Source organism: Carex rostrata, chromosome 8, assembly GCF_964058835.1.
Source record: "Carex rostrata chromosome 8, lpCarRost1.2, whole genome shotgun sequence".
Taxonomy (NCBI): domain Eukaryota; kingdom Viridiplantae; phylum Streptophyta; class Magnoliopsida; order Poales; family Cyperaceae; genus Carex; species Carex rostrata.
Window position 1 is genome coordinate 8,914,632 of NC_135925.1, and position 12,945 is coordinate 8,927,576.

At 34.3% G+C, this 12,945-nt stretch overlaps 1 protein-coding gene across 1 annotated transcript; it reads right to left on the minus strand.

Moving 5' to 3' along the window:
• Positions 1-11,337: 11,337 nt before the first annotated feature.
• LOC144557704 (uncharacterized) lies at positions 11,338-12,043 on the minus strand. Its single transcript, XM_078306258.1, has 2 exons — positions 11,560-12,043; positions 11,338-11,467 (listed from the first exon to the last, which is right to left on the minus strand). Exons 1-2 carry the CDS (start codon positions 12,041-12,043, stop codon positions 11,457-11,459), a joined length of 495 nt encoding a protein of 164 aa, XP_078162384.1. The 3' UTR covers positions 11,338-11,456.
• Between the last annotated feature and the right edge of the window lie 902 nt (positions 12,044-12,945).

A 12,945-nucleotide genomic window follows, 5' to 3' on the forward strand; every position in this document is an offset into this window, starting at 1 on the left:
CAATTACTAGATCTGAACTGTTCTTTTTAACTTGGCACGAATCTCAAAGCCCAAAAATACTGCCCCCTATTGCGGCCCGAATAACAAATTGGTTGAAATTTAATCTCAAACCGTAAAGTGATGGTGATCCTCTGCAATATCGGAGAGGATACAAATTCTTCTTCTATTCTACGTAGGGCTGCAAACGGATCGGATACGAATCGGATAGTGGTAAAATTGTATCTGTATCCGTTTTTATTTTTTGGATATGGATACGGATCAAATATTAGACGGATACGGATCGGATATTGAATATATATCCGTAGATTTATACATAAATAATGTCATAATATATATTAAGTTATTATACTATATTATATATTATATGTCTTAATACGGATAATTAAAATTCAAAATCATATCCGTATCCGGATACAGTTGGATATTATCCTATCCGTTTGCACCCCTAATTCTACATCACATACGCAACTAATTACCGAAAAAATAAATAAATAAAGACAGAGAAAAAAAAATAGCCTTTATTAATAACAAATAAATTCCCATTTTAATTAGATATTCCATAATTGTTGCATACAATTGCTAATGCAAGTCATCTTTGCTTGTAATTTATGATCATTAAATAGAATTAAAAAAAAAAAAATCTGCCCATCCGGTGCATTAATAATGATGAAGTTTTTTTTTTTGCCATTTTGTTTGCTCGTTGGTAAATTCAGCTCATTCCATATATGTCTTAGTTTGAAGTTTCTTTTTTCTTTTAGAACAAAGAAACTGAAATTGCTGTCAATTCACAGTGAGAGGAACAAAATGCACTCTAAACTGCACCAAACACCAAGGAAAATAAATTATCTACTTAAATGAACTAAAGTACAATATTTCTTGCATATTTATTTTTACAAATACTAAGCAAATATAATTTGAAATAATTTGCAATGAATTTCCAAAACTTCAATTTAATGGCTGCGGATTTGTTGTTTTGTCGAAGATTCTGGCTTCTACTCCTTTCATAGAGAATTAAAATAGAATTTTCGTTCATAACAATAATTATGCATTTAATGAATTTGCAATTATTGTGTTGGCACTACCATGAAGGGGCACTTGCATGCTAGGAATTAGGAACTGTCGCATGATAGACTTCTCCACCGAAGACCAACAAAGTATCAGTCATCCCTTTTGTTAGTTTGAGACACATTTTTGGAAACTTTTTGGAACAATTAAATCAATAACAAGATTTCATGAAGAGTAGGGTTATGAACCGACATTTTTATTTTTACCCTATTAAAAAATTATTTTAATAATAATAACCAAAGTTTAGTAATAATTTTAAAAAATACCCCATCCGTGAAATTTTTTCACGGGCTGGATTTTAATTCCAATTTTTTTTTTGAAAATAGAAATTTGTTTTTATTTTTTATTTTTTATTTTTTGTATTGAAATATTAGAAATGTTGGATATATTTCTTTGAAAATAGATGGAATACAATATAATTTGATTTATTAGAAAGATTGTAACAAATAACCCGGATCAATATTTTTCAGGCCGGATTTTTCGCGGCTGTAAGAAAAATTAATATATTTTTTTATGTGTTATTGGAAAAAAATAAAAATGCTTAGATTCTGAGATATTGATCCCGGTTCAAAATTCACTTCTATGTAATCTAGAAAATATTGTGATCCTTCTAGGACATTTAATTTATAAAAAGTTGTATCTATTTTTAGAATTCTTTTTGAATAATAATTATTAAATAACTTAAAGTTTTTGTTTTTTTTTTGCAAAAATAGATACCACTTTCCATAAATTAAATGTCCTAGAAGGATCACAATATTTTCTAGATTACATAGAAGTGAATTTTGAACCGGGATCAATATCTCAGAATCTAAGCATTTTTATTTTTTTCCAATAACACATAAAGAAATATATTAATTTTTCTTACAGCCGCAAAAAATCCGGCCTGAAAAATATTGATCCGGGTTATTTGTTACAGTCTTTCTAATAAATCAAATTATATTGTATTCCATCTATTTTCAAAGAAATATATCCAACATTTCTAATATTTCAATACAAAAAATAAAAAATAAAAACAAATTTCTATTTTTTTTAAAAAAAATTGGAATTAAAATTTCAGCCCGTGGAAAAATTTCACGGGTGGGGTATTTTTAAAATTATTACTAAACTTTGGGGTATTTTTAAAATTATTACTAAACTTTGGTTATTATTATTAAAATAATTTTTTAATAGGGTAAAAATAAAAATGTCGGGGTTAAGAATTTAAGATGCATCATTGTACTTCAACTATACTTTATATCTTTATCTCTGTAATCAAAGTTCAAACAGTTGATTCGAACCGGTCAATATAATATTCGTATTAAAATGTACTTAAACACCAAATTTTTTATCTTTTTTATCTTTTTTTTCACTATTTGTTTAGATAGGTAAAAAATCATTGTTTTTAGGATTTAGTACCTATCTAAAGTAATAGTAAAAAAATTTCAAAAAATATAAAATTTGGTCTCTAAGAACATTTTAATATGTTGATTATATTGAGCGGTTCGAATGGACTGTTTGAACTTTCATAATAGAGATAGAGATGTGAGGTATGATTGGGAGTTGGAACACAAAATTAATGATGTATTTTCTTTGTACAAACGGTGCATGCGGAATTCTTTCTAAGAGCATCTACATCCTTGAAACTCTTGAAGTTTCTAATCTGATGTGGCAGTTTCTAAACCAGTTTCAAGGATACAGATGGGTTTCTTATTTAGCAACTTTGCTCTAAAGTTTCTTAATAAGAAATCGTTTATAAACTCTGACATGGCCAAATAATTCGTTGAAATTCTTTTCTCTTGTAATTTATTTATTGATGTGGCAATTAAGAAACTCTAATTTTAATTTCAGGAATGTGGGAGTTTAGAAACTTTCAGAGACAAAATTTTTAAAAAATAGTTAACAGTTATTTAGAAACTCCAAGAGTTTCAGGAATGTAGATGCTCAAAAGCGAAACTATAAATTGAGATAGAAACTGTTAGATAAATAATTGTTATGTAATTTTATTTTATGGGAGAGACTAATAATATATTTTTCGTAAAAAAAAATAAAATTTATAAAGGACAAAATAAATTTCAATTAATAGGAATGCATAGCATCTTTTTGGTTTCACATTCCACCGCCCCTATATTTTAGTTCAAATTGCATTTTTTTTTTTTTAAATCATCACGTAAGAAAATATATTGCTCTCTTCCTGACGCAATTTCGAGTAGCGCTCTGCTCTAGTTTTTGCTCGTGCTAGACGAATTTTTCCTTAGAATGGGAGAAATAGCTAAAACTAGATAACAATTTTCCTCATGTATCCCTTTCTCTTTCATTTTCACTCCTTTATTTTCTCCCTTCTATTCCTCTTAATAGAAACAAAAAAACCTTCAATAATGCTTATTTCATTTTAATAATTGTGTGGACAACTCTCCTCTAGATAACAATTTTCTTCATGTATCCCTTTCTCTTTCATTTTCGCTCTTTTATTTTCTCCCTTTTGTTTACTCCTAGTGAAAACAAAAAAAACTTCAATAAATGCATGCTTAGTTCATTTTAATAATTGTGTGGACAACTCTCCTCTAGATAACAATTTTCTTCATGTATCTCTTTCTCTTTCATTTTCGCTCTTTTATTTTCTCCCTTTCGTTTACTTCTAATGGAAACAAAAAAAACTTCAATAAATGCATGCTTATTTCATTTTAATAATTGTGTGGACAACTCTCCTCTAGATAACAATTTTCTTCATGTATCCCTTTCTCTTCATTTTCGCTCTTTTATTTTCTCCCTTTTGTTTACTCCTAATGGAAACAAAAAAAACTTCAATAAATGCATGCTTATTTCATTTTAATAATTGTGTGGACAACTCTCCTCAAGCTAGTCCATTTATTACTTATTTTATTTTCATAATTGTTAGATCTTGTATTCTTTTTATCTTTATTTTCTTTTCAAAAGATAATAAAAAGAAATTTATATCCGAAAATCCATGCATTCAGTGGCACATGAAAATCGTCTAATTAGAAGTGCAAAAGTTTCTACTATGAACATTTTTTTTTTCGAATAAATTCAACAAATACTTTCTAGCGACAACAAGATCCATATATAATGTATTTTCTTTATTTATTAAATAAATACAACACAACTTTTATTATTTGTTCTTTTTAAATTTTTCTTTCCGTTATGTTTTTTAAACAAAAACAATATATTTCATTTTTTAAGTTAATGTACGGTGAAACATATATTTAATCTCATCATATTTCATCAACATAATATGTGGACAGTACAAATTATGTTTATAATCTCACAGTCCTCTTAAATAAAAGAAACATATATGTGCATGTGTGTTTTACGATTATTTATTAATTGAACGGATGGAAATTAATCTACTAATTAACCAACAAGAAGAAAATTCGTAAAATTAATTAGTGAATGAAGAGAATAAAAACAATCAACTTCTTCATTCAAAGTCCAAAAATTGTGACGTGTTATTTGTATTCCTTTGCAAATTTTTTTTTTGTCGCTAAGAGTTAAAAATGGTTTTTCAATGAAGAGAATAAAAACAATCCACTTCTTCATTCACGATTCTCAACTTAATAAGTTTGTGATTTTACGTTGCAGTAAATTTTTTTTTCTTAGTACCATAATTATTTTTTAAGATGCTTAAGAAAATAAAGTCCAATACTGCGGCCATTTTTATTAATATCCCTAAAAAACTAATTAATTTTAAAAAGGCCCCTGTGTACCATTTTTTTTTTTTTTTGCCCTGACTGTCTGGGCTTCGGGCGGCCCAAAATACCAAATGAGGCACCAGTCCCTGGGGCGCCCCATAAGGCCAGTGAGGCGCCAGCCCCGCGAGCGCCCCATGGTTTTTTTTTTTTTTATAGAGATCTTAGTATTTTGACTTAAATAATTTTGTGAAGAAATTTTTTTCTTGTTTAGAGTGTATGCCAAAAAATAAAACATTTGATATATTTATGAAGTGATGTCGTAACTCTTTATAACTATGATTTTTATTTTTTATTTTTTTTGGTGAACTTTGATTTTATTTAACAGTTGGATATCACAAGTCTAAATGTAATACTAATTAAGGACTTGACTTTTATTCAAAACATTATAAATTTTAACAGCTTGTTGATCTCTTTTTTTCCGATTTTTATAATATATGTATAATATATACACATATACACATATACACATATACACATATACACATATACATATACATATACATATACATATATACACATACACATATACATATACACATACACATAGAGATGGGCTACGGTGAGTTGCGAAGTAAAACGTGTTTCTACTTCACGCATTATTTTTATTTTGAAAGTCCAAACGACCGATCCGAGCCGTTAGATGTTTAATCCATATTGAAATGTGCTTGGAGACCAAATTTTACATTTTTTGGAACTTTTTTACTATTTATTAAGCATTTTTGAAAATTGCTGTTTTGCTGTGAAGAGTGAAAAACAGTAAAAATTTCTGGACCATCAGACCAGCGACTTTCAAAATTGCTTAACAAATAGTAAAAAAATTCCAAAAAATGTAAAATTTTGTCTCCAAGCACATTTCAATATGGAGAACAAGATGAACGGTTCGGATCGACGTTTTGAACTTTAAAATCACAAAATATGAGCGTGAAGTAAAATAATCGCTTTACTTCACAACTCACCGTAGCCCATCTCCATAGACATATACATATACACATATACATATATACATATATACAATTTTTTTTATAATATATGTATATATGTATAAATATGTACATATACATATATATACATGTAGAGTAAGGCTATGCTACTTCATGAATTAAACGGGACATTTTAATTCGTGCTCATATCTCTAGTTTCGAAGTCCAAATATCAGATCTAAACCGTTAGATGTTTAATCTATATTAAAATATGCTTGGAGACCAAATTTAATTTTTTTTTTTTGAATTTTTTTACTATATTATTAAGATGGTTTGAAAATCGTTGTTTTTTAATGCCTACCGTCGAACGAAAACTTAAACTGGATTTTTGAGGCACTAAACGACATTTTTTTGAAATTTTGATGCTTCCGATACGACGATGCTTGGTGAACCACCCAAGCAAAATCGGATCCGTCTCGTCCTCCCCTTTCTGAAAAGTGCTCATACGCGTAAATCTGACTTTCCTAGCCAAAGTTATGGCTGTTTAAAGTTTTTTCGAAAATTAAACTTTGAAAATTCATAACTAACTGTAAAAAATCCAAATAAGTTGAAATTTATTTCAATTCTGTGTATTTTTGAATGCTCTACATGCTGGTGCAATCACTTTTGTAGTTTAGTCCTTGTAACTGAAAGTTTTGATGCTTAGATAGCAAGGAATAAAACAAATTTATTCGACTCAAAACAAACGATCTAGTTATTGTAAGTGCAAGAAACAATCTTAATTAGCCTAATCAAGAATGGAATAACATAATACCTTGAATTTGATCTCCAAATCAAATCAAGAAGAGTTGTCTTGCTTAGCAACTTCTTATTTCCTTCCTCCTTCAATGGTGGTTGTGTTTTAGCCCCTCAAATGACGAGCCTCCTTAGGTATCCACCGAGATATTAAAGAAATACTTGTATCTCTAAGGCTAGTAAGAGATTAACAAGTAGAACCTTAATCCTAGTTTCACCCTCTTCTTAATTTCTGAAAACTTATTAGAGGATTTCTAGATCTCAACACATGAGAAAAATTGGAAGAGAGGAGAAAAGAGCAAATTTCGGCCAAGATATTTTTTCCAGAATTTCTGACCTTTCAGTACTAAAATTCTTATATCTTTTTCTAGCTAACTCCAAACGACTTGAAATCTTCACCATTGGATTCTAGACTCCAAGGGCTACAGATTACATAGGTCATGCGTCCAAAATGATTAGTTTTTGCCCTTTCAAATTCCAGTTCAAAGTTACCTAAAATATCTGTCCAGAAATCTCTTTGCTCTTTAATGAGATTGATTAGATTTTATGACATATTTAAATATTCCTTAAATCATGCCATTACTAATCAATTCTCCCCAGCATATATTTGGGCTTTGGGCTTAAACATATTAATCATATTAATATTTAATTAAGTCCATAATCCCATACATTAAAAGAGGCCAACATATAAATTAATATTCCATGTTAATTTATATGCATCTCTCATGTGTCAAAAGCTATTTAAAATATGTCACACATACTTTAAATATTACTAGGATTATTTTATAACATCTCCATGTCATAAAATTGTTCATATATTAATAACATATAATTTGTACAAAATAATTATAACTTCTTATAATTAACATAGCACATATTATATACATATCACATATGCTTTATTAATATATTTTCTTTTAATCTTTCATATGGTGTGACCCTATGGGATCCCATCATTATGGCAATAGAATTAAACATTTTAATTCTATAAATCAATGATACAACTAGCCATGGTATATTGATTACCCAAATGACGTGGATGAAAAAGCACAATGCAAAATCACGATCCCTGTAACATTAAAAATGTTGTTGTGTCAATTCCTTGCCACATGATATCCAAATAATCGTAAGGTAGGAATGTGTCATCCTTACCAATTATTCTTTCTTGATTTCCTGAAGTTTAATTATGATATGATTATCATATAATCATATTGCATGCACATAATATAAACTTTATCAAGGGGCCCAGAGATATCATCACTTATTTTTAACATATAAGGGACAATGGTTTCTTGATACGTATCGTTCTTCCGCATAAGTTATATGCACTGCAGTAACTGCCTTTATAACTCCTGGTTAAAGAGAGCGTTGGACAGTACCAACAATACACATCCCTTATGTAAGAAAAATAAATATCTCAACCAAAGAATTCTAGACACAATGAAATATCAATGACACAGAACACAATCCATATGATATTTCATTCTTGGGTCTGTCCAGTGCCATACATCTCCATGTATGCACATGTGTGATTAGATCGATAACTCCTTATCGTATGACCTATAGAACATGGCCATCATCTAATCACCACGCTTATCTTATATGGTCAACCAGTGTACCTTGCTGATTGCCAAGATAAGGAACATTTAAGAGTAAACAAATTTATTCATTGTGAAGTTCTACAATTTAAGTCATCAACTCAAATGATCCACTAATATGAATACTCAAGGTACAAAATGATAAAATCATTCACTAATAAACTAAACATATCATAGATATGATCTGGGTCTAGGACACCAACACTAACAATCTCCCACTTGAACTAGAGCCAATCATATCAACTCTAAATGAGTGAAGAGTACATATCATCCTAGACAAATCTATGCATGAATGAATGTAAACTCAAAGCCAGTCACCCATATGCCTAATACCCATCGAAGAGGCATGTAACATGTGCTTAGCCTGGCCTAGAGGCTTTGTCAGTGGATCAGCTGTGTTCGCTTCTGTGTCTACCCTGCAAACCTTGATGTCTCCACGCTCAACAATCTCGCGGATGAGATGGTACCGTCGTAGAACATGCTTTGACCTCTGGTGTGATCTCGGCTCCTTTGCCTGCGCGATTGCTCCATTGTTGTCACAATAGAGCTCTATCGGACCCTCGGCACTGGGCACCACACCAAGCTCAGAGACAAACTTTCGAATCCAGCATCCTTCTTTTGCTGCTTCTGAGGCAGCAATGTATTCAGCCTCCGTGGTTGAATCCGCTGTGGTTTCCTGCTTGGAACTTTTCCAGCTCACAGCACCACCATTGAGGATAAATACATACCCTGATTGCGATCGAAAATCATCGGGATCGGATTGAAAACTAGCATCGGTGTAACCCTTTACAACGAGCTCTGTTTCCCCTCCATACACTAGGAAGCTCTCCTTAGTCTTTCTTAGGTACTTAAGGATATTCTTGACCGCTCCCCAATGAGCCATGCCAGGATTTGCCTGATATCTACTTGTTATGCTCAAGGCATAAGAGACATCAGGACGAGTGCATATCATAGCGTACATGATGGAACCGATGGCGGAAGCATACGGTATCCTTCTTATGTCCTCCAGCTCACCAGGTGTCGAAGGACACTGGATCTTGCTAAGGTGAACGCCATGTGACATAGGCAAGAACCCCCGCTTGGAGTTCTCCATGCTAAACCTCTTTAGCACCTTGTCAACATATGTGCTTTGGCTTAGTCCAATAAGCTTCTTGGATCTATCTCTATAAATTCGTATACCAATGACATACGTAGCCTCGCCCAAGTCTTTCATTGAGAACACCTTCATCAATGATAACTTGACAAATCCCATAAGGGAGATGTCATTCCCAATCATAAGTATGTCATCTACATACAAAACTAGGAATATAATTGAGCTCCCACTCACTTTTTTATATACACAAGGCTCTTCATCGCACTTGACAAAATCAAACTTTTTGATCTCTTTGTCAAAACGAATGTTCCAACTCCTAGATGCTTGCTTCAATCCATATATGGATCGTTGAAGCTTGCATACCTTTTCAACATTGTTTGGATCTTCAAAACCCGTAGGTTGTGTCATATACACAACCTCCTCTAAATCACCGTTTAGAAAGGCGGTTTTGACATCCATTTGCCATATTTCATAGTCATAAAATGCGGCCAATGCTAAAAGAATCCTGATAGACTTGAACATAGCAACGGGCGAGAAGGTCTCGTCATAATCAACTCCTTGAATCTGACGGTATCCTTTCGCAACCAGCCGTGCTTTGTAGACAGTCAAGTTTCCATCCATGTCAGTCTTCCTCTTGAAGACCCACTTGTTTTCAATGGGTTTGACCCCTTGAGGTGGAACAACCAAGTCCCAAACATGGTTGTCGTACATATATTTTATTTCGGATTTCATGGCTCCCAGCCATTCATCGGAGTCGGGCCTATTCATTGCTTCATTATATGTCATGGGATCTTCGGTATTCAACACCGTCACCTCATGAAGACCCATGTACCTCTCAGGTGCACGGACTATCCTTGAGGATCTTCGTAGGACGGGCTCTGGAGCCTCTTGATGAGCTTCTTCTACAACCTCTTGTGGAATAAGCTCTTCTACAGGCTGCGCCTCTGGAGTCTGAGATGGTGGTTGGACTTCTTCCTCAACCACTTGAGGGACAAGTTCTGCCCCACTCCCACTAGCTTCAGTGTCTCCCACTAAAGGCTCATGGTCACTCCCTTGAACCTCTTCAAGGGATATCTCAACCTCACTATTCCCTTTTGAGAGAAACTCTTTCTCCAAGAATACCGCATGCCGAGCAATAATGACCTTGTTCTCGGATGGGTAATAGAAATAGTATCCTCGAGTTTCCTTAGGATAACCTATAAAAAAACATTTATCTGATTTTGGTTCAAGCTTATCGGATATCAACCTCTTGACATACGACTCGCATCCCCAAATTTTAAGAAAAGACAAGTTTGGAACCTTTCCAACCCATATCTCATATGGTGTCTTCTCAACAGACTTTGATGGAACCCTGTTTATAATAAAAGCGGTGGTTTCAAGCGCATAGCCCCAAAGGTTTAAAGGCATACTAGTTCGGCTCATCATGGAACGAACCATGTCCAGTAATGTTCTATTCCTCCTCTCAGATACGCCATTCCACTGTGGCGTTCCTGGAGGTGTGAGTTGTGAAACGATTCCACACTCCCTAAGATAAGCCTGGAACTGCAGACTCAAGTACTCGCCTCCTCGATCAGATCGGAAGACTTTGATCCTTTTATTGAGTTGGTTCTCAACTTCATTCTTGAATTCTTTAAACTTTTCAAAGGACTCGGACTTTTGCTTCATTAAGTAGATATACCCGTATCTACTTAAATCATCGGTAAAAGTGATGAAGTATTTAAAACCTCCTCTTGCACAAGTGCTCATAGGTCCACATACATCACTATGTATAAGACCTAATAAGTCATTTGCCCTCTCACCTTGACTGGTGAAAGGTGCCTTGGTCATCTTACCAACCAAACAAGACTCGCACGTGTCCATTGACTCCAGGTCAAGGTCACCAAGAAGTCCCACTTCTTGTAATTGCTTAATGCGACTCTTGTTTATATGACCTAAGCGGTGATGCCATACTTGAGTCAAACTCTCATGCGAAGACTTGAGTCGTTTGTTATTGATGTTATACATGGGCTTTTCTAAATCAAGTAAGTATAAGCCATTCCTCAAAATGGAAGACCCATAAAACAAACCATCTCTATAAATAGAACAACATTTGTTCTTAATTATGAAATCATAACCCATACTGTCTAAACAGGAAATAGAGATAATGTTCCTTGAAATAGAAGGCACACAATAAACATTATTTAGTTTAAGTACTAGCCCACTGGGCAAATGCAACTCAACGCATCCTACGGCCACGGCTGCAATACTTGCCCCATTGCCTACGTGTAGTTGCACTTCGCCCTTATTCAGCATCCTCCTCTCACTTAGTGCCTGCACATTAGAACAAATGTGAGCACACGATCCGGTATCCAGTACCCAATCGGAAAGAGAAGTGGCTAAATTAATCTCAATAACAAATATACCTAAGACGGATGGAACCTTTCCAGCCTTCTTGTCCTCGAGGTACTTGGGACAGCTCCTCTTGTAATGGCCCTTGCCATGGCAATAGTAGCACTCGACATCGGAAGCAACCTTTGCCTTCTTTTCCGCGGGCGGGCTCGAAGTCTGCACTTGAGCCTTGCCATTTCCCTTTGTCTTTGAAGCCTTGCGTTTCTTTCCCTTCTTTCCCTTGGACTTTCCAGACCCCTTAGAAACTACCAAGACCGATGAAGAACTTTTCTTGATATCGGACTCGGCGGTTTTGAGCATTCCATGAAGCTCCTGAAGACTCTTGTCCCAGCCATTCATGTGGTAGTTCATCTTGAACCCCGAAAAGCTAGGCGGGAGCGACCCCAGCACGATATCTGTGGCCAACTGTTTGCCCACGGGAGATTCGAGCCTCTCCAGCTGCGAAATCATGCTCATCATCTTGAGAACATGCGCACTGACAGAGCTCCCATCCGACATCTTACAGGAGATGAGATCCATAGTCACCTTATGCCTCTCATGACGGGCCTACTCTTGGAACATTTCCTTGAGCCTGCCCATGATGAAATAGGAGGTGCTCTCCAAGAACTGCTTCTGGAGTTCACCGTCCATCATGGCAATGAGGAGAGAATTAACCTCATGCTCATCATCCAGATGTTTTTCAAAGACTTTGTGATCATCCTCCTTAGTCTTGTCAGGCTCATCAAGGACGAGATTCTCAAGAACATACTCCCTGCGCTCATGCCTAAGAACGATTCTTAGGTTACGGTCCCAATCAATGAAATTGGTCCCGTCAGCGCGGAGACGTTCCTTCTCCAAGAGAGAACGCAAGAAAGAGTTTGAAGAATTTGCTGTTGTCATGATCTACAATTTTTAAGGTTTGAGTTTAGTTTACTAAAAAAAAATATTTATACCACAAATACATTAAAAATGTTGTCCCTATTTGTAGTAGGACCAAGATCCATATTTTTACCTTAGCCCAAGCCAGCGTCGGCATGAAACTTAAACTAGGCTATTTTAGGTAAGCAACTCCTTGCTAATTACATCTCCATGTAACTCTTGGCTTGCAAATACATTTTCATGTATATGCAATCCTTTCCCCAAGACCCTAAACTGTTTAAGTCCCTTGTTAAGCTAACCTAACTCTATTTGGTTCGACATGTCCGACATGCCCCACAACTCCCAAAGATTGAAAGTGACGCCCACTTGGGTGGAGCTCGCCAACTATCGATCGATGGTTTGTTGCGGATAGAGAAGGGAGGGAAAAATGCCTAATATTAGTTGGGACATTTAATTGATTATTTGGTGGTCATTTAAGCATACACCCATACTTATCCTATGACACATTTAATAAAAATAATCAATTAAGAATCAAGCACAAC